This window comes from Centruroides sculpturatus, unplaced genomic scaffold (genome assembly GCF_000671375.1).
Source record: "Centruroides sculpturatus isolate CEXI.00-Female unplaced genomic scaffold, Cexi_2.0 scaffold272, whole genome shotgun sequence".
NCBI classification, from domain to species: domain Eukaryota; kingdom Metazoa; phylum Arthropoda; class Arachnida; order Scorpiones; family Buthidae; genus Centruroides; species Centruroides sculpturatus.
In genome coordinates, this window is record NW_019384484.1 from 282962 (window position 1) to 307243 (window position 24282).

At 31.2% G+C, this 24282-nt stretch overlaps 1 protein-coding gene across 5 annotated transcripts in view; it reads right to left on the reverse strand.

Annotated features, from left to right (window-relative positions):
- Positions 1-23098, reverse strand: part of LOC111621542 (E3 ubiquitin-protein ligase RNF220-like) — an 83582-nt gene extending 60484 nt beyond the window's left edge. For 4 of the 5 annotated variants that reach the window (XR_002756094.1, XR_002756095.1, XR_002756096.1 and 1 more), the window contains exons 1-3: positions 22832-23098; positions 22271-22770; positions 20302-20941 (exon numbers count right to left, since the gene is read on the reverse strand). Coding sequence is in view for 2 of the 5 variants with exons in the window: in XM_023363702.1 (XP_023219470.1) it covers positions 20302-20941; positions 22271-22363 (733 nt within the window). In the remaining 3 variants the exon portion in view is untranslated. The remainder of the gene's footprint in view (positions 1-20301; positions 20942-22270; positions 22771-22831) is intronic. The other variant, XM_023363703.1, reaches the window with a different exon arrangement.
- Positions 23099-24282: the final 1184 nt, after the last annotated feature.

Below are 24282 nucleotides of genomic sequence, written 5' to 3' on the forward strand. Positions count from 1 at the left end.
GCAGCGATCACAATTATGGTGATGCGGAGTAGCTTTTAGAAACATCCATCACGTCTTAAAGAGGTTTTTATATCTGGAGTATATATCAGCATCTCCGTCACTTCCAATCCAACAGACCAAGTGCAGCGTTGACGAGAACCGCGTGACAAATCGACCTCCGACTTCCTATCAACGGAAACGTGGTTGAAACGCCGGCACACACCTGCTATTGACATATTTGCTGGGAGGAGGAAAAGCCTAGTCGAACCTTTTGCGGTTCCGTGAATTCTAAAACTGTCGCCACATTATTAGTTCGGTGACAATCGATATCCGGTCTCCCCACGTACGTCATTTTTCACGAGTGACCACGAAAGTGGTTAATCCCGCCACTGTGTCAACTGCCAGTTTATATGCATTTATATTGGGGACCGTAGCTGACTCCTAATTGCTCCAGTCATGACGCTAGGCGATGGATGGCTCCCAGCGACCGGGAGGCAGACGTGGTCGCTAGTTTGACACTGATTACAACCATATCCATCAAAGAACGATGGCTTGAAAAGGTTCCCTTATTTTTTTCCTCCCGTCTCTCCTTTCTTTCTTGTATTCTGGCGTCTTTTTCAATTAAGCCGGCCAAGGAAACGATATTAATATTGTGAGGAGGAGAACTGTCTTCCGCATCCGAAAAACAACTTTTTTAAAGCCTTTTAACAAAACGTTCGACGGGAGCCAACTTTTAGTTATGTTTGAAGTTGATCACCAGCGACCGGATCTAGTAATACTGATCAACTCGAAACTTGGCTTGAAGAAGAAACAAATGTTACGAGATGAAAAACACTACTTTATAAATAAAAAATATTCGAAACGAACACGAAAATATATATAAAACGTAAACATCATTTTCAATATTCCATGATTTTAGCATTCGAACATTTGCTAAAGTATACGATCGCGAATATCTGAATTAATAGGCCTATGAATTATTAACTATCATTTGAATTGTAATATTTCATTATCATATGTTTCTATGAAAGATTTGCTGGCACGTACAGTACAGTACAGTATGTAACTGTTTTATTTATAAAATACATTATTATTCGATTTATACAATTTTATTATTTAAATTTCATTTTTAAAACAGCATTTTAAGAAAAGCATTACATTAATAAATTTACATTCAGCAGAGATCCTTCAAATAATACATATAAGTACGCTATTTGAAGGGAAGCTTCGTCAACTTTAAAGCAATACTTAAGATTCTCCAATAAAACCATTATCATTTTCTGAATAAAATTTTTAAATTGATTGTATAAAAATATTAATTTTTAATAATTCTATTTAAATAATCATTAGTATAAAAATTTCTAAAAAGTTTTATTAATTTAAAATAATCTTCAGAAGGAAAGGCCTTTTTAAACATCCGAACTGCGTCATATACCTCATATGTAGTGGTCTAAAAACTAATTAACCGAGATATATTTTAAGATTTAAAATAGTTTTAAATAGTTTAAAACTGGCTTAGAACAGCTTCATATTATTTGTGCTAAATCCCTTTCCGTGATTAATCTAATCAATCGTATATATTTAATTTTTTCTTCTATATATATTTAAAAAATACATATTTATTGCCTAAATAAATATAACTATAGTGTATGAACGCTTATAAAATATTTTCAGATATTAGGCCAAGTTTCAAAATAGTCGTATAATATTCACTCTTCCAAAAAAACTAGTTTATCTTTAGATAAAATTTTTACTCAATTTAGATATTTCCAATGGCTTATATTCATATAAAATACTGTCAAATGTATTCAGATTTCAGAAAATTTGGCCAATAAAACACTTGAAAATTATTATTAAAATTTCGAATTTTATCAATTTTAATATTTTTATTTATTTTTAGATTTTTATAAATGATTATTTTCATTAATATGAATGTAATAACGTATCTAAATTCATCACTCATCTACTATATTCTTGCTTTTGTAGCTGCTTCTACATAGAATAACGTGCCTACAATACATTACTATCTACATTTTCACATTTTTTTATGCATCATTACACACTCATCTTGAAATTTTGACTATTTTAATAAATTTTTTATATAAAAAGTATTATATTTGTAACCTGTTATCTCAATAGTTTAAAGTACGGAATGTTAATCTTTTTTGCGGAGAAAAAACTAGAGGGAAACAGAAGAACAATGACAGTTGCTGTAATTGTATGAATTATTAAGTTCCTAGGCCATATTACATAAAGTATAAGTTACCTTGGTAATTCATAAACTTTAAATTTTCAATTTATATATCATTATATATGAATAAACATTTAAAACAAAATACTTTCTAAACTTACTATATTTCGCTACTACTGGTAACTTTTTCTCTATCAGAAAACTTGTTCTGAGATGACTACAATGATATTATGTAATTTAATATGTTAATCTCCATTTTATTAATATCATAGGCCTATAGTTAATATTAACTGAATTAATTATTATTTTTTAAATTAATATTTTGTTCGAGATTATTTAGAATATATCCGACTTACGAATGTCGTAATACTAATAGCAATTGGCACCTCAATGTATGGGATATTTCTAACTGATCACTCTTTTATCATTCGTTGCATTTTGTTTAATTAAATGTAACGATTCTTAGTTGTAGTCTTAATACTTCGTTATTTGTGGTGTTCAAATGTTTTATTATTTAATAAAAACTTATATGTTGGTTTATTTATTACAGTTTATAGGCACTGTACAGAGAATTACTGTATGTGTGAAGTGATAGTAAATCAAAGAAGTGTCTATCTTACCAAATATTCTTTAGGCCTAATTAATTTTTGAGACCCACGAACTAATTTTAGTTTAATCACCACCGTACTATATTTTACTGTTAAGTATAATTTAAAGTTGACAATCAAACTTAATTTCCATATCCCTTCTTATACTCTTCATGATAATCACTCTATACTTAAATAGCTTAAAACAGAACAAATCTTTGAAGAAGATTGTTACTTAGTTTTACTTATGTATTGATTGTAAATTATTAATAATATTGAATTATTTAAGTGAGAATTTAAAACATTGATAACAATTTAAATAAAGTATTCTTAAATATTTAAAACAATTGAATTTTAATAGTAATATCAGTTGTACAAAACAGAAATTTACTAGTACTGTTTTTACAGTTAATTTTATTAATTTAATCATTCCATAGCAATTATCCAATCCTTGTTTGACTGGCAGAACGTTTTAGGATACTAGAAGACGTGTCATTATCCAATTAATACGACTTGCAAAACTCAGGGATTACGTACTACTGGTTGGGAAGCGCTTCAATCGCCAACGTCAATTGTTTATCTCAATTTTTGATGACTTGACAAAAAAGGTGTCAAAAATAAATATATAAATCTTAATAACTCAACTTAAATATGCTATAGTTTATTTTTTCTTATAAAAAAATCTATTAATAACTTTTTCGGAAGTTTGGTAAGATTTAGGTCGTCACTTACCCTTTTTAAGTTATTAAGAGCAGATGAATGATTTTATTGCGGGACCACTTAGCTGTTTCTGCCAATGTTTAGCGTTCAAAAGAAGTTTTTACAATTTACATCGTTTATCAGAGAGAATATAAATGAATCACTAGAAAAATCCCCCCATACAATGCCGTATCGCTCCATAAAACTAAATAAAGCTTATTGCAAGGAATTATATAGACCCCAAACTATCATACATCAATCCAAAGTATCAAGCCGACTATTGATTTTCTTACGGACCACTCAACAAATCAACCGAATCAATCTTTCATCCGACCAACTAAAGTATCGAGGATAAACTAAAGAATTTTTTCGTCGCCTTTAGACTTTCTACATAAATTATTCTTGTCGTGTCACAACAATCTTGTCAACGCCATCCAAAGAGCGTCTGCTAGTCCAAATAAACAGTCGGGTGAACCTTGGTGACAATATGGACGGCATCTGGCTGGTGATGGACACCATAAATAAACATCGCTTCTATCGATAAGGTGAAGAAAATCTTCCAATCTGATCCTGCAAAGAAAGTTTGAGTGTTTTGTGATATGATCACTTAGCGATGATGGATATGACAAAAGATAACTCCATTGTCTTTTCAGTCGATAGAAAACTAATCGAAATCCCTATTCCTCTATCGAAATGCGATTTATGTCATCTCCCACTCTATAAGCTTTCCAAGTTCTTAATTAGAAGCAAAACGTATCGAGAATAGGACTGTTAAAGAGCGTTTAACTTATATTACTTTGTGTCAAGTGAAAGTCGGTCGCGCTGCACCATATTTTACCAAACAGGCCGTCCTATTCCTTGTACGTCTAAATGACTATTGCGACGCCAGTGTCAAGATATCACAAACGTTCTCTGATGAGATAGGATGAGCATGTACTTATCTATCATTAACCAATTACACTTAAATCTATATTCTCAAAAATCCAAACTGATAATTACTTTCGAAATTGCCTTATTAATATCACTCTACAAAACTAGATGGCGTTAGTATCATTACAATATCCAATTTATTCTGATATTTGTTAACTCCACTTTAAGCAGCAATTGCTCATTTTTCTGGAATATGAAATTAGCTGTGTTCGAGATCATCAGCAGTACAGATTAATCTTGTAGACTTCCTCGATATCCGGCTACTTACAATCTACACATGGCATTATATAGAAACAATTAGCGATGGGTTAGAGAGGATAGAGATAAGCTATTTTAGTCTAAATTATTTTGTAAACATTCATTTTGATTCTGAACTTTTCTTGATTTCAACTGACAAAATAATCCGCTATTATGGTAAACCATAGCTCTTTCAAATATAGATTATCTGAAGCTATAACACTATTAGTGTGAATAGAGCAAAATTAAAATTTAAGTTTTCCATATAGTATTTAATAATTAGAGTGGAAACAAAAATACTTCGATGTTTCCATGCAAAAAGACAAACCCTTCATACCAGTAAAGTGATTGAATAACTGTCGAATTCGTCTATCGCATCACTACAGCAGCTAATACAGCCGCAAATCACGCAGCCCGCTAACACAGTATTCATCCATGATTGATTCAGGTTCACTAATACCCGCGTAGAGTAAGTGTGTAAAATCCATGTGTACGAAACCCACAGGCATATTCCTCAGCTTTTCACGCTACTACAAATGACTGTTTGATGAGCCTAACCCGTACTAACCATCTGCTACAATAATGTAAGCGAGGTAAAGAACAGAGCGGGCAGGAGTGGAAAAAAGCCTAGCTCAGTAATCAGTAATCTCCGGTATCGCACCTAAAGGGATTTACAAACCTTTGCGGTCTTATCCATTTTCAAGTGATTAATGACCCATCCATATGTTACAGATGCAAGAGAAGATTCTTTTCTCTTACCTGCTGCTTCAGTTATGCACTTAAACCATACTTTGAAACCAATCTTTTACTGCTGAATTACTTAAATTTATATAGGTCTACTCGGATCACAACAATTCAAAAATAAAACACTTTTAATAATTTCTTTCTTATTGAAATAAATTCTATTTTATAACTGCATAAATATCCTTAGTCAGTTTCCAAAATAAACAGATGAAGTCTAGATAATAAAAATGTTTTCGGTGGCAATTGCCATCAATTTATCTACAAGACGGTAGGAGATAGACAATAGGAGACTTAGATTGCATCTTGTTACTTTCTGTACCATGGACTTAATAGGAATAGCTATTACACACTAATTACAGCTAATAAAAAAAAGTAAACGATACTGACTACAGTATATCGCTTTACAACTTAGGTTGGGCTCTTTAAGCCTCAAATTACTTTATAACATAGGTTGGGTTCTTTCATCTTCCGAACCTCAACTTGCCCGGAGCTAAAGAGTTTTACAAGTTTATTATTTAATAATTATTTACTTTAAAAATATTTATTTACTTTAAAAATAATTTATTTACTTTAAAAATAATTAAAATATATTTCAAAATTCACTTAGTTATCAATAGATTTGAATAAGCACAAAACAACCATATGCCAGTATAAAATAAGCTCGTGAAGACCTCCTCCTATTAACTGTCTTGCCCAAAGGTGATCTAAGTTAATATACTTAAGCATTTTTACGGTCATATTTACGAACCTTGATTAAGGTTGGCTAATATTTGAGCGAGTAAGGTGTCGACATTCCGACCAATTAAGAAGAGTAGGCGTGGCTCCAACTACTCACCATTCTTGACAATTATTATAATTTAAGAGAAAATCCGGTTAAATGTGTTTTCACTTACAGAAAAAGAAGAAAAAATAACTTTCTTCACCAGAAAAACTGTGCTGAAAAAATACAACTAGAGAAGAACGGTATTAAAATTTTTCAAAGGGGGTGTTCACAAGAGTAATTACCCTATGACAAACGTTAATGTTTCGAATTTAAACAGTTTTTGCCAAAAATGCAATGAGGGGAGAATAACGGGGACTTAACAGGTGTGGAATAGGCAAAGTTGCTTAAAAACAATCCCTTATTCCTTGTCACAGTAAAGTGAGGAGGGAAGTTTCCGCTCCCCTTCCGTTTTAGATGCCACTTGTTCTAAATATTTATAAAAGTGGCTAGAGTTATTTTTTCATTATCGCTCTGTTTCACGCTGATTAATTTGCACCTTTTTTATACATATTTTTTTTTCGCTGGGGTAAGTGGTTGCGGTATTTAGGTGACGCAGGCTGTGGAAACAGCTGCTAACCCTTATTGATTCGCCCACAACGTATATAAGGAAAAAAAAGAAGAAAAAAAGCATCGAAGATAGAGCAGACGATTAATTTGTTGTGAAATGATCTCCTTTCATTTTACCCGATTTATTTCGCATATCTTTCAAATTGATAAAAAGACATAAATCACTTTTTCAGTTTCGAAGAAGTTATATTAGTAAATTAGTTACTTTTCTTCTTAGGTATACTTCAGTGAGGCCCTAAGACCAACATCGCTGTAGTTTTATCTCGTCAGAAAGTTGCAAAGACGTGATTCGACTTTTGAAACCCCGATGTCGTTTACGACATCTGTTCTGACCACGATTTTTAGGGATTGACAGGTAAAAAACGTGAAATGTGGACAGTCCCCGACATTGTTGGTTTTATTGTCGACGTTCGATAGTTGTACACTGTCCGATTGCAAATGGCGTCCGAGTTAGCGATGAAGTAAGCAGTTATATATTGAATTTTCAACTCCGTTAACGTGCAGAATGTTACTCGAGTTTGAAATAAAAGCGAAGCATTTAGACTTTATGAATAAAAATGTCACTAAGTTACGTTTAGTTTTTAAAATAAAAATATTAATTTATAGATAACAAATTAAATATCTAAATCTGTTTGTAAATTAGAGAGAGAGAATTTAATTTTAACAATAGATCTTTCCTCTAATTTACAAGCATTATTTTTTTAATATAAACTAAAATTACGAAAACAGAAGAAAAAAATTTCAAAAAGAACAACAAAGATCCCCCAGCTTTTGATTCCTATAAGCATTGCTCACGTTTTCAACTATGGGTTGGTATTGTCAAGCCCAAGTGACAAACACATGGTTCGGTGGTAAAAGATCAACAAAAGTCAGAACACGTGCGTTTGGAGGGCTGCAGTTATGCAGGTGTGGTCCAGGGAGAACGGGGGAGTGCATCTCGTAAGTGTTGAAGGGGTGTAATAGGAATGCGACCCGCACACCTGACACCTGAAACCTCACACCTGCGTCCCGTATGAATGAGATGTCAACAGTTCCAGCTACAGAAAATGCCGTAAATCTAGTCATACTATTAACTCTGAGCTACTGAAAATTGACAAAAGAAATCGTGCTGTAAAGTACTGCACAACACAATCTTTGTTACTGTTATTAGCTGTAAGCACTTCAGCATACTTTTCAGATTCCCATCGTTGGCCTTCTCAGGCCGAAATCATCCCGAGGCAAAACGCGACTGATTTATCTAATAGGCTAATCAGAAGTGACGTCATCTTTTCAGGCCACTTATATTCTTCTCGATTACTCAATACAACAGATATGTGGAATGCAGTTACTAAATCCAATGACATCATATAGATTGTTGGGAAATGCAAATTCGTCCGTACTTTGAATAGCGTTAATGTTAAATTGCTATCGCATTAATTTATAGTGCACATAAAATGCGAAAATATTTAATACAATATAATTCTTATTTAACAAAATAAGAAATTTTACATTCATAAAGAAATGTATGCGAAAAACAAACCCACGGTACAGCAGGTGAAAGCATCCACGTATATATCCCACGATATTCGTTTAAACGAACGTTTTAATCTCGAATAATTGACAATTGTTTTATAATTTTTTATTATTATTTTTAACAGCAGTAGAAATTCTTGGTAAGTTAAANATATATATACAGTATATATAGACATTATCTACATATTAAATACTGTTAGTGATCTGCTAACTGCTAATTAGATTCAGTTCAAAGCTGGTTTAGCATGAAAAACAAAACAGCTATAAGCACCCTAATGGTTCTTAGTGAGACTAGAGAGAGAAGACAAATATATCAGATATATCGTTGGTGCACAAGAATAGTGACACAACTCAAAAATTTCCAATTTCAAGTTTATTGTAGAAATGTATAGCAAACTCCCCATATTTTTATGTGGAAGAACAAACACTAATATTTATTTCCAAAAAAAAAATTTGAAAAATTTAAAAATCCAAGATCATGACAAAGCCTTACAGGAAACAAGAAACTTTTAAATAGCTGTTCTGGAAGATCCATTTTTTTCAGTTGTGTCACTATTCTTGATATTTAAAATGAAAATATTCTTTGAGTAATTTTTTTTAAAATTTCTAACCCAAATCATAATTTAGTCTTTATAATACTAAAAGTACTAAAATAATAAAAGAGATTATTGTATTCAATTTTAAATTGATTTCATAGAACAAATTTCTTTTTTAATTTTTTTACAAAATAGTGGATGAAAATTTTTAAACTGAATTGAATAATTAATTTTTGTGTTTCTTTTCATTACTTTCTTTTGTTACATTTAATTGTAAAATTTATTTATTCAAAGTATTGTGAAAGATTCAAAGATATATTTAATTGTAATGTACAAAGTGCAGTTTAATTGTTATAGATAAGTATTATTAAACACAAAAATCTATAAAGCTGTAATCTGTTTACAGAAAACCTAACTCTAAAATTATTAAATATAATTTTCTAATAATATATCAAGAGATCAAAATCATCTTTTGATTGTGTATCTGCTTATTTGTGGACTGTTGTCAAAAGGAAATGACTTAGATATCTATCTCATAATGTTGTTTGGCCTTAATTATGACCCGTGGCCAGAGTATCATTAGCGTAAATCCATCATTGAAACCACAGGAAGCATAAACATCATTTATTTCTGTCTAATTATCAGGTTAACAGGAAATTCTTTTCAATTCATTTGTTTGAAAAGTTGAGAGTAATATAATAGCTACAAAATTCCCAAAATTATTTGATTATGGATGTATATTTTTTTTAGTTTAAACAAAATAAAATTAAATATTCAATATTTTAAAATTTTCAAGTTATAAAACAGCAAAATTGTTTTCAAAAATAAAGTTTAATTATAAAAATTTTTATATAAATGCAATATAGAGATAAATTATTAAAGGCCATACTGTATTTCAAAAGATAAAATAAAAAGAAGGAATTGATAAAAACCCATCTTGTAGTCTTTATTGTTCTGAAGTTCAAGATCTTGAATTGGAAAAATTTTGGTTTTATATTTCTTCGAAAACAAATTATTCTGTCAATAAATATCACTATCCATTTTCTACTGATATCTTGAAGATGAGCATCAGCAAATAAGTAGCAACTAATTTTTTCCAATATATTTCACTTGTTAAAATTTTCCAATTAATTTCAATATCAATACTATTTCATTAAATAAAAATTATATAAATACAATAAAATTTCACTTTTTCTTAAATAGAATTACAATTCAATATTAATGTAGTTTCCAAGAAACATTAATATTACTATATACATATTCCATATTAACATCTACAATTTCTCTATAGATAAAAGTAAATCATAGTTTAATTATTAATATGAGTTTGGGTGATCAATCAAGATATTTTCTTTTAAAGAACAGTTGAAGTTTACAATGCTTTAAATGTATTTTTTTAAAGAAAAATGAGATAGAGGACATTTAACAATTAAAACCACATGACATCTCATTTCTAAATAACTAAGAAAACAAACCATTCTAGTAATTATATAAAGTCCCATTTCCCTTTTTTCATAGCCAAATGTAGAAACTTAAAATCAGAAATTATTTCTTGGAAAATAGTATTATTTTAACTCGAATCAATAAATTTATCATACTTTTAATAAAATTTAAATGCTGATATTTAAACATTTACTTAAAAAATTTAAAAGATTACTTAATATATTTTATTTAATGTACTGTACAATTAATGAAACTAATTACAAAATTCAATTAATGTAATTAACCATTAAGTATTAAACATTTCAAACTTAAAAAAGTCTACTTGTTTTCTAGTTAAGATTTAATTGAAATTAGTATTGTAGAATCAACAAAACATGCACAATTAAATATGGCCTTTTAAAATTTTAGTTATGAAAGACATAAGCAAAAGTTTCTTAGAAAACTTTTTAAAAACGTGTAAGATAAATAACTACCAATAAAATTTTTATATAATGTTTTAACTGGAAGTGCGTATTACAAGTGGAGATTTGAATCACAACTATCATTTAGATCTAAAATCAGTGAAAGAGAGAGAAAGAGAGAGAGGAGAGACGATCATCTTATTAACCTTTATTCAGACCACCTCATTTGCGCGGGGTCGCAATCGCAGCTGTTTAACTGTGCGGGAACAACTGTTTCATCGCGGCAGAAATAACCTTCACAACGAAAACAGCTAATCAATTAACGTCTACATTATCTCCATTAGTTTTGCAGGATGGTCGAGCCGCCGTTTCTTCTAATTAATAATCACAGAAATCAATGTAACCTGCCACATGGAAGATAGAAATGATTAAATGTCACAGTTAATGACGGTCTGCTCGCAACGAGTAACAGGAAGCTAAGCAAACTTTCCTTATTACCACATAATTAATCATTTGTATATAAACGCGTTGCATCAATGGAGTCTGCGAGGGCATCATTTGTCAAACGGGGGTATACTTTGCAAATTAGTGGTTTGAAACCCCCTTATATTTTAAGCTTAACTCTTTTTCCAAATCTTTTACTAAATATTTATGAAAAAAATAAAAATAAAAACCGAATCTTAATAAGAAGTGAAAAGACGAAATCCGTCTTTAGTTTCATTTATCTACACCAGATGGTAGAACAATGTCTGATGCTTTCACCATCCTTTCGATCATAATCACTGAGAAAAATGTCTTTTTTTCCAGCTTAAATCCGAGGAGAAATTCGTAACGGTTCAATCTCGAATACAAATATTTTTGTAAATTCAATATCAAAAGTATTCGGACATAAATAAAAAGCCTTTTTTAAACATCTGATAAACGAAAACAACTCATAAATTAGGCTAACGATTTCGTTTGGAGAGATACAAAATCAGTTTTACTTAATAATTGAATCCGGATGCAGCGATCACAATTATGGTGATGCGGAGTAGCTTTTAGAAACATCCATCACGTCTTAAAGAGGTTTTTATATCTGGAGTATATATCAGCATCTCCGTCACTTCCAATCCAACAGACCAAGTGCAGCGTTGACGAGAACCGCGTGACAAATCGACCTCCGACTTCCTATCAACGGAAACGTGGTTGAAACGCCGGCACACACCTGCTATTGACATATTTGCTGGGAGGAGGAAAAGCCTAGTCGAACCTTTTGCGGTTCCGTGAATTCTAAAACTGTCGCCACATTATTAGTTCGGTGACAATCGATATCCGGTCTCCCCACGTACGTCATTTTTCACGAGTGACCACGAAAGTGGTTAATCCCGCCACTGTGTCAACTGCCAGTTTATATGCATTTATATTGGGGACCGTAGCTGACTCCTAATTGCTCCAGTCATGACGCTAGGCGATGGATGGCTCCCAGCGACCGGGAGGCAGACGTGGTCGCTAGTTTGACACTGATTACAACCATATCCATCAAAGAACGATGGCTTGAAAAGGTTCCCTTATTTTTTTCCTCCCGTCTCTCCTTTCTTTCTTGTATTCTGGCGTCTTTTTCAATTAAGCCGGCCAAGGAAACGATATTAATATTGTGAGGAGGAGAACTGTCTTCCGCATCCGAAAAACAACTTTTTTAAAGCCTTTTAACAAAACGTTCGACGGGAGCCAACTTTTAGTTATGTTTGAAGTTGATCACCAGCGACCGGATCTAGTAATACTGATCAACTCGAAACTTGGCTTGAAGAAGAAACAAATGTTACGAGATGAAAAACACTACTTTATAAATAAAAAATATTCGAAACGAACACGAAATTATATATAAAACGTAAACATCATTTTCAATATTCCATGATTTTAGCATTCGAACATTTGCTAAAGTATACGATCGCGAATATCTGAATTAATAGGCCTATGAATTATTAACTATCATTTGAATTGTAATATTTCATTATCATATGTTTCTATGAAAGATTTGCTGGCACGTACAGTACAGTACAGTATGTAACTGTTTTATTTATAAAATACATTATTATTCGATTTATACAATTTTATTATTTAAATTTCATTTTTAAAACAGCATTTTAAGAAAAGCATTACATTAATAAATTTACATTCAGCAGAGATCCTTCAAATAATACATATAAGTACGCTATTTGAAGGGAAGCTTCGTCAACTTTAAAGCAATACTTAAGATTCTCCAATAAAACCATTATCATTTTCTGAATAAAATTTTTAAATTGATTGTATAAAAATATTAATTTTTAATAATTCTATTTAAATAATCATTAGTATAAAAATTTCTAAAAAGTTTTATTAATTTAAAATAATCTTCAGAAGGAAAGGCCTTTTTAAACATCCGAACTGCGTCATATACCTCATATGTAGTGGTCTAAAAACTAATTAACCGAGATATATTTTAAGATTTAAAATAGTTTTAAATAGTTTAAAACTGGCTTAGAACAGCTTCATATTATTTGTGCTAAATCCCTTTCCGTGATTAATCTAATCAATCGTATATATTTAATTTTTTCTTCTATATATATTTAAAAAATACATATTTATTGCCTAAATAAATATAACTATAGTGTATGAACGCTTATAAAATATTTTCAGATATTAGGCCAAGTTTCAAAATAGTCGTATAATATTCACTCTTCCAAAAAAACTAGTTTATCTTTAGATAAAATTTTTACTCAATTTAGATATTTCCAATGGCTTATATTCATATAAAATACTGTCAAATGTATTCAGATTTCAGAAAATTTGGCCAATAAAACACTTGAAAATTATTATTAAAATTTCGAATTTTATCAATTTTAATATTTTTATTTATTTTTAGATTTTTATAAATGATTATTTTCATTAATATGAATGTAATAACGTATCTAAATTCATCACTCATCTACTATATTCTTGCTTTTGTAGCTGCTTCTACATAGAATAACGTGCCTACAATACATTACTATCTACATTTTCACATTTTTTTATGCATCATTACACACTCATCTTGAAATTTTGACTATTTTAATAAATTTTTTATATAAAAAGTATTATATTTGTAACCTGTTATCTCAATAGTTTAAAGTACGGAATGTTAATCTTTTTTGCGGAGAAAAAACTAGAGGGAAACAGAAGAACAATGACAGTTGCTGTAATTGTATGAATTATTAAGTTCCTAGGCCATATTACATAAAGTATAAGTTACCTTGGTAATTCATAAACTTTAAATTTTCAATTTATATATCATTATATATGAATAAACATTTAAAACAAAATACTTTCTAAACTTACTATATTTCGCTACTACTGGTAACTTTTTCTCTATCAGAAAACTTGTTCTGAGATGACTACAATGATATTATGTAATTTAATATGTTAATCTCCATTTTATTAATATCATAGGCCTATAGTTAATATTAACTGAATTAATTATTATTTTTTAAATTAATATTTTGTTCGAGATTATTTAGAATATATCCGACTTACGAATGTCGTAATACTAATAGCAATTGGCACCTCAATGTATGGGATATTTCTAACTGATCACTCTTTTATCATTCGTTGCATTTTGTTTAATTAAATGTAACGATTCTTAGTTGTAGTCTTAATACTTCGTTATTTGTGGTGTTCAAATGTTTTATTATTTAATAAAAACTTATATGTTGGTTTATTTATTACAGTTTATAGGCACTGTACAGAGAATTACTGTATGTGTGAAGTGATAGTAAATCAAAGAAGTGTCTATCTTACCAAATATTCTTTAGGCCTAATTAATTTTTGAGACCCACGAACTAATTTTAGTTTAATCACCACCGTACTATATTTTACTGTTAAGTATAATTTAAAGTTGACAATCAAACTTAATTTCCATATCCCTTCTTATACTCTTCATGATAATCACTCTATACTTAAATAGCTTAAAACAGAACAAATCTTTGAAGAAGATTGTTACTTAGTTTTACTTATGTATTGATTGTAAATTATTAATAATATTGAATTATTTAAGTGAGAATTTAAAACATTGATAACAATTTAAATAAAGTATTCTTAAATATTTAAAACAATTGAATTTTAATAGTAATATCAGTTGTACAAAACAGAAATTTACTAGTACTGTTTTTACAGTTAATTTTATTAATTTAATCATTCCATAGCAATTATCCAATCCTTGTTTGACTGGCAGAACGTTTTAGGATACTAGAAGACGTGTCATTATCCAATTAATACGACTTGCAAAACTCAGGGATTACGTACTACTGGTTGGGAAGCGCTTCAATCGCCAACGTCAATTGTTTATCTCAATTTTTGATGACTTGACAAAAAAGGTGTCAAAAATAAATATATAAATCTTAATAACTCAACTTAAATATGCTATAGTTTATTTTTTCTTATAAAAAAATCTATTAATAACTTTTTCGGAAGTTTGGTAAGATTTAGGTCGTCACTTACCCTTTTTAAGTTATTAAGAGCAGATGAATGATTTTATTGCGGGACCACTTAGCTGTTTCTGCCAATGTTTAGCGTTCAAAAGAAGTTTTTACAATTTACATCGTTTATCAGAGAGAATATAAATGAATCACTAGAAAAATCCCCCCATACAATGCCGTATCGCTCCATAAAACTAAATAAAGCTTATTGCAAGGAATTATATAGACCCCAAACTATCATACATCAATCCAAAGTATCAAGCCGACTATTGATTTTCTTACGGACCACTCAACAAATCAACCGAATCAATCTTTCATCCGACCAACTAAAGTATCGAGGATAAACTAAAGAATTTTTTCGTCGCCTTTAGACTTTCTACATAAATTATTCTTGTCGTGTCACAACAATCTTGTCAACGCCATCCAAAGAGCGTCTGCTAGTCCAAATAAACAGTCGGGTGAACCTTGGTGACAATATGGACGGCATCTGGCTGGTGATGGACACCATAAATAAACATCGCTTCTATCGATAAGGTGAAGAAAATCTTCCAATCTGATCCTGCAAAGAAAGTTTGAGTGTTTTGTGATATGATCACTTAGCGATGATGGATATGACAAAAGATAACTCCATTGTCTTTTCAGTCGATAGAAAACTAATCGAAATCCCTATTCCTCTATCGAAATGCGATTTATGTCATCTCCCACTCTATAAGCTTTCCAAGTTCTTAATTAGAAGCAAAACGTATCGAGAATAGGACTGTTAAAGAGCGTTTAACTTATATTACTTTGTGTCAAGTGAAAGTCGGTCGCGCTGCACCATATTTTACCAAACAGGCCGTCCTATTCCTTGTACGTCTAAATGACTATTGCGACGCCAGTGTCAAGATATCACAAACGTTCTCTGATGAGATAGGATGAGCATGTACTTATCTATCATTAACCAATTACACTTAAATCTATATTCTCAAAAATCCAAACTGATAATTACTTTCGAAATTGCCTTATTAATATCACTCTACAAAACTAGATGGCGTTAGTATCATTACAATATCCAATTTATTCTGATATTTGTTAACTCCACTTTAAGCAGCAATTGCTCATTTTTCTGGAATATGAAATTAGCTGTGTTCGAGATCATCAGCAGTACAGATTAATCTTGTAGACTTCCTCGATATCCGGCTACTTACAATCTACACATGGCATTATATAGAAACAATTAGCGATGGGTTAGAGAGGATAGAGATAAGCTATTTTAGTCTAAATTATTTTGTAAACATTCATTTTGATTCTGAACTTTTCTTGATTTCAACTGACAAAATAATCCGCTATTATGGTAAACCATAGCTCTTTCAAATATAGATTATCTGAAGCTATAACACTATTAGTGTGAATAGAGCAAAATTAAAATTTAAGTTTTCCATATAGTATTTAATAATTAGAGTGGAAACAAAAATACTTCGATGTTTCCATGCAAAAAGACAAACCCTTCATACCAGTAAAGTGATTGAATAACTGTCGAATTCGTCTATCGCATCACTACAGCAGCTAATACAGCCGCAAATCACGCAGCCCGCTAACACAGTATTCATCCATGATTGATTCAGGTTCACTAATACCCGCGTAGAGTAAGTGTGTAAAATCCATGTGTACGAAACCCACAGGCATATTCCTCAGCTTTTCACGCTACTACAAATGACTGTTTGATGAGCCTAACCCGTACTAACCATCTGCTACAATAATGTAAGCGAGGTAAAGAACAGAGCGGGCAGGAGTGGAAAAAAGCCTAGCTCAGTAATCAGTAATCTCCGGTATCGCACCTAAAGGGATTTACAAACCTTTGCGGTCTTATCCATTTTCAAGTGATTAATGACCCATCCATATGTTACAGATGCAAGAGAAGATTCTTTTCTCTTACCTGCTGCTTCAGTTATGCACTTAAACCATACTTTGAAACCAATCTTTTACTGCTGAATTACTTAAATTTATATAGGTCTACTCGGATCACAACAATTCAAAAATAAAACACTTTTAATAATTTCTTTCTTATTGAAATAAATTCTATTTTATAACTGCATAAATATCCTTAGTCAGTTTCCAAAATAAACAGATGAAGTCTAGATAATAAAAATGTTTTCGGTGGCAATTGCCATCAATTTATTTACAAGACGGTAGGAGATAGACAATAGGAGACTTAGATTGCATCTTGTTACTTTCTGTACCATGGACTTAATAGGAATAGCTATTACACACTAATTACAGCTAATAAAAAAAAGTAAACGATACTGACTACAGTATATCGCTTTACAACTTAGGTTGGGCTCTTTAAGCCTCAAATTACTTTATAACATAGGTTGGGTTCTTTCATCTTCCGAACCTCAACTTGCCCGGAGCTAAAGAGTTTTACAAGTTTATTATTTAATAATTATTTACTTTAAAAATATTTATTTACTTTAAAAATAATTTATTTACTTTAAAAATAATTAAAATATATTTCAAAATTCACTTAGTTATCAATAGATTTGAATAAGCACAAAACAACCATATGCCAGTATAAAATAAGCTCGTGAAGACCTCCTCCTATTAACTGTCTTGCCCAAAGGTGATCTAAGTTAATATACTTAAGCATTTTTACGGTCATATTTACGAACCTTGATTAAGGTTGGCTAATATTTGAGCGAGTAAGGTGTCGACATTCCGACCAATTAAGAAGAGTAGGCGTGGCTCCAACTACTCACCATTCTTGACAATTATTATAATTTAAGAGAAAATCCGGTTAAATGTGTTTTCACTTACAGAAAAAGAAGAAAAAATAACTTTCTTCACCAGAAAAACTGTGCTGAAAAAATACAACTAGAGAAGAACGGTATTAAAATTTTTCAAAGGGGGTGTTCACAAGAGTAATTACCCTATGACAAACGTTAATGTTTCGAATTTAAACAGTTTTTGCCAAAAATGCAATGAGGGGAGAATAACGGGGACTTAACAGGTGTGGAATAGGCAAAGTTGCTTAAAAACAATCCCTTATTCCTTGTCACAGTAAAGTGAGGAGGGAAGTTTCCGCTCCCCTTCCGTTTTAGATGCCACTTGTTCTAAATATTTATAAAAGTGGCTAGAGTTATTTTTTCATTATCGCTCTGTTTCACGCTGATTAATTTGCACCTTTTTTATACATATTTTTTTTTCGCTGGGGTAAGTGGTTGCGGTATTTAGGTGACGCAGGCTGTGGAAACAGCTGCTAACCCTTATTGATTCGCCCACAACGTATATAAGGAAAAAAAAGAAGAAAAAAAGCATCGAAGATAGAGCAGACGATTAATTTGTTGTGAAATGATCTCCTTTCATTTTACCCGATTTATTTCGCATATCTTTCAAATTGATAAAAAGACATAAATCACTTTTTCAGTTTCGAAGAAGTTATATTAGTAAATTAGTTACTTTTCTTCTTAGGTATACTTCAGTGAGGCCCTAAGACCAACATCGCTGTAGTTTTATCTCGTCAGAAAGTTGCAAAGACGTGATTCGACTTTTGAAACCCCGATGTCGTTTACGACATCTGTTCTGACCACGATTTTTAGGGATTGACAGGTAAAAAACGTGAAATGTGGACAGTCCCCGACATTGTTGGTTTTATTGTCGACGTTCGATAGTTGTACACTGTCCGATTGCAAATGGCGTCCGAGTTAGCGATGAAGTAAGCAGTTATATATTGAATTTTCAACTCCGTTAACGTGCAGAATGTTACTCGAGTTTGAAATAAAAGCGAAGCATTTAGACTTTATGAATAAAAATGTCACTAAGTTACGTTTAGTTTTTAAAATAAAAATATTAATTTATAGATAACAAATTAAATATCTAAATCTGTTTGTAAATTAGAGAGAGAGAATTTAATTTTAACAATAGATCTTTCCTCTAATTTACAAGCATTATTTTTTTAATATAAACTAAAATTACGAAAACAGAAGAAAAAAATTTCAAAAAGAACAACAAAGATCCCCCAGCTTTTGATTCCTATAAGCATTGCTTACGTTTTCAACTATGGGTTGGTATTGTCAAGCCCAAGTGACAAACACATGGTTCGGTGGTAAAAGATCAACAAAAGTCAGAACACGTGCGTTTGGAGGGCTGCAGTTATGCAGGTGTGGTCCAGGGAGAACGGGGGAGTGCATCTCGTAAGTGTTGAAGGGGTGTAATAGGAATGCGACCCGCACACCTGACACCTGAAACCTCACACCTGCGTCCCGTATGAATGAGATGTCAACAGTTCCAGCTACAGAAAATGCCGTAAATCTAGTCATACTATTAACTCTGAGCTACTGAAAATTGACAAAAGAAATCGTGCTGTAAAGTACTGCACAACACAATCTTTGTTACTGTTATTAGCTGTAAGCACTTCAGCATACTTTTCAGATTCCCATCGTTGGCCTTCTCAGGCCGAAATCATCCCGAGGCAAAACGCGACTGATTTATCTAATAGGCTAATCAGAAGTGACGTCATCTTTTCAGGCCACTTATATTCTTCTCGATTACTCAATACAACAGATATGTGGAATGCAGTTACTAAATCCAATGACATCATATAGATTGTTGGGAAATGCAAATTCGTCCGTACTTTGAATAGCGTTAATGTTAAATTGCTATCGCATTAATTTATAGTGCACATAAAATGCGAAAATATTTAATACAATATAATTCTTATTTAACAAAATAAGAAATTTTACATTCATAAAGAAATGTATGCGAAAAACAAACCCACGGTACAGCAGGTGAAAGCATCCACGTATATATCCCACGATATTCGTTTAAACGAACGTTTTAATCTCGAATAATTGACAATTGTTTTATAATTTTTTATTATTATTTTTAACAGCAGTAGAAATTCTTGGTAAGTTAAAAACAATTAAACTTCTATATCTAGTAATCTAGTACAGACTAAATTGATTAAAATTTTTATTCTTATTCATTTTTTTATTCGAATTAAATAAAACATTATACGGATGACTAGTTTAATCAAACGTGATTATTTCTGATTTTTTAAATATAATTTCTTAAACTTTTTATATTTGAATACAGGAATATAAGATACGTAATAAGAAGAATATGGTTAAAGGAATACTTTTAATAAAATAATTTACCAAACAAATTCCTTTAACCATTTTTACATTTATGAAAGTGATGGGTCTATTATATGTAAAATAACAATTTTAATATAATTATAGATTCAAATAAACAATTCGAATACATACTTCTTAAAATTCTTCCTTCTTCCGGAGTGGTTCTTTCGGTAGTGTCCGAATCTATAACCGGTGTATCGGTCAGCCGTTCTCCTACTTCCGGACTGGTAGTATTTGAGTCTTTATCTGTGTTACATTCTTCTTTAATTCCGACCGGAGAATTTCTAAGATTTGGCAAATTATGGAAATTGCCGTCGTTGTGATACCGAGTAGTCAAATGTTGTTGACCGGCAGAACTAACTGAATCATTGGGTGGTGTAGGTTCTAGTTTTAGACATTTGGCTGGGATGAATGCTGAGCCGCGGAAACCATTTACGCTTTGGTCCTCCGTATTCATGGGCCTAAAAGCACCAGTTGAACTGGGATTTAAGAAACCCATTTGCCTATCTAAATTAGTATTGACTAGTTGAGGATATACGTGGGATTGAAGGGGTGGATAACCCTCACTTTGACTAAATATAGGTCTTACAGGATATGAACTGGAATTGGTGTATGGTGAATGAAGATCCTTATCGAGGCCTTGACCAGAAAATGGTCTTTGAACATGAAGTCCTCCCTGAGTAACGTCAGTAGATGCGAAGACCATAAGAGCAGGTGAAGCCATAGTGCTTGGAAGATATGCGGTATTGTCTAAACCACCTACGCATAATCCCTAAAAATAAAACCAAACAATTTTTAATAAATAAAACGACTAATCTCAAATTACTATTCAAATATAAATAAGAAAAGAAAATTAAAAATTCTTTCAGAAATCGCATATTTCCCAGCTGATATTATGTTTCAATTCGCCAATCCGTATACATTAATTACAAATAAAGCAATTGTGAGAGAACATGTAAGCACAAGAAATACGACCCAAGATCGCTTTTTATTTTATTCAACAGAACTTTTTATAAAAAATTATGACTGAACTGAAATAAAAGTATGCTATTATAAATAGCTTTCCAAATAAGTAGCTATTTAGAAAAGCGTTAGATCTTCAATCTATTTTTATCGAGATCCACTTAGTTTAAAACATTTAATTAAGGGAATCAATCAAAAAAAAAGAAAAAAACAAAGATATCGACGGCACCCAGAATTAATTAAAACGAAGAAAAATAGTCTAATTACTTTTGTCTGATAAACGCTTTCCTTAGAACAACTAATTTACTTCATATTTCCAGGTTAATAAAACCCAACTTCAACAAACAATACCATAAAAGATAGGCCTGTAAATTGGAAATTTCTAATTTCTTTATTAAATTTATGTAGTTTATTACCGATTACGTTTTTTAAAATATTTGCGAACGCTTCATAAAATTTTCAGGAAACAAAATTATAATTTTGAAAAGTATTCAACATTTCAACAAGTATAATAAAACAATAGGCCTTTTAATTTTTGTTTTTTTTTATTTTTTTAAATACTGTATTTAATTTCAATTAAGCTTTAAGACAAAACTTGAAATATTTACAAATTTGAGCGTTCAATTTAAAATTGTTGTATTTACAAAATATAGTAGTTCTAAATCTTTGTTTATAATAGAAAATATGCCATTATAGAGAGGAAAATATTTTTGTAATAGTCAACAACAACACAAATCTTCATCGAGGAACAAAAATACTGATTTTCATCTATAAGCTTATATTTGTTCAAAATTTTAAAAGAAAACAATATTTCTTCATTAGTTTTTAGTAGATAAAAGACAAAAATTATGATACAGAATAGAAACTAACACAGGCAACTTCCCATATAAGAGAACATCCTTAACATAATCATAAACAGTACGATGATTATGGAATTCTACCCTAATTTAATTTGAAACAGTAAACATCCGATATTTATATTACACTGGTACATAATTTTTGAGCATAATAGTCCATCTCCAAATAGTTCTAAGCATGCGCAGAATGCAACCATCCTAATTTACCTTTAAAATGATTTCCATTCCGAAACAGATGGCGTTACGTCACTTAATGCCAATTAACCAACCCTCAAACTCACCTGAAATCCCTGAAATTTGAGAGCAGCGGGAATCAAACTCGGCCTGGATCTGTATCTATCTCCGTGACTCGTCATGTCGTACATTTGCGACATCGGATATTCACAAAAAAAAATAAATAAAAATAAAACAAGAAATAAACACGAAAGAGAAATTAATTTAGCATTCGGACAGGTTTCTCGCCTTACACTACCAAAAACTAGTTTAAGTAACGGAAAGAGGAAGGGAGATTATTATTAAAAAAGCAAACATGTCTGTATGACAGTGTAGTGGAAGGTTGGTTAGCACGTGTTCTCTTCTAGCGTTTGAGGATAAGGAACAGTTCAGTATTGCACCCTATCGCCAATCAGCCTCGCTTCTGTCGAGTGTCGTGATTGGTCGACTAACGACCGGTTGTCTTTTGAATGAAAACAGACGCAGCAGACAATAATACTTCGATCGAGGAGAAGCAAAGACGTCGGACGATAAGGCTAAAGACGTCTTTAATCGTGTTTATCTACAGCTAATAACAATTAAATATCAATTAAAACCGTTCGTGGATTATTTCTAGTGTCGATACTCACCGCATCTGACGTCTCGTCCTTCGTCTGTTCGCCGTCCTTGGTCGTCTGCGTTTCTTCCATTTTCAACGTCATCCGAGCTTTTAGTTGCTATCTTTTAACGTATTTATGTTATAATCCGTTTCTAAAATCTTTAAACGTTGATAGTTTCATTCGATCGTCGATTATGCACTGGATATTTAATAGATAAACAACGTAACAGTTATCGAACAATTTCCTTTCTCTTACAGCTGTGGTTACCGCACGGAACTATGGGTCCAAACAATATTACTGTCGCCATCTAGTGTCGCCTAAAGACATTTTTTTTATTTTTAGTATGATAAAAATCACCCTCATTCAATCACACGATTAATTTAAAAATTATAAACATTTTAAAAAATTTGTTTCGACTTAAAAAGTATCAAATTTTACGTCTATTAACAAGCGCGTGACGGTTAAAAATATCAATTTTTATATACTTAAATTAAGCCTAAATTTAATCTGTGGATTAAATTTAAATTTGACAAATAGAACGGATTTAAAAAATCACATGTCTGATACGAAAAGTTCATTTTGTTTCTTCATTAAAGTTAAAAAAAACAATTCCAATTGTTTGTAAGTAAAAAAAAAGCTAAAACCTAATTAATCTAAATATTATTGGATAGATTAAATTTGAATTTGTCCAATAAAAAATAATGAATTTTTCGTTGGGGAAATTTATTTTGTTAGGAATATTTTCCCGACACTAATGCATATATAGGCCTACATATTCATATTGAGATGATTGATCTCGAGTGTATTAATATCGAGTCATCAGTTTCTGAATTGATGACTCGGTGACACTGATAAGTGATATCTAGTTACCTTGTCTTGATTAGCTGAATCGCTATTTGACGTCTACCACATGTTAAGTTTGATTGAAGTCGATTTATGTTTTAGTTTTTATAGGTTAACAGACTATGATTTCGCAATAAGTGTTTTTCTATGACAATTTCGTGTAGAATTTTCATGTATTTCTTTTTATAAATATAGACATTTTAAAAAGTTCAAGTATTTATTTAAAATTTTGTATAAGCAGGAATTGAGTGAGCCTTACTCCGATTTACACATAACGTGAACAAGTCGTAGCATACGGACTCACGCTATAAAATCTTAAGGCCTCGCGTTTTTATGCGTTACTATTTTAATGGATTGGAAAGGCCTTTTACATGTTATAACTTAGAACCATAAGTTCAGCCTGGCTTCATCCCTATTCAAAAGCTTTAAAAATATACGAATAAAATAAAGAAAAATAGATTTTTCGCCGTTTATCAAAAGAAAGTTTTAATTTGTATCGCTTTTTATATTAAAAAACTTAATCTTCGGGTTTTTTGACCTTAGGGCCCAGTTAAATGGCCCTTCTGGCTCCTCTCTATCTAGGTTTCTATATTGGAGTTTATATTTTAAGAAATAGCATTAAAAAGCCATTTACATAT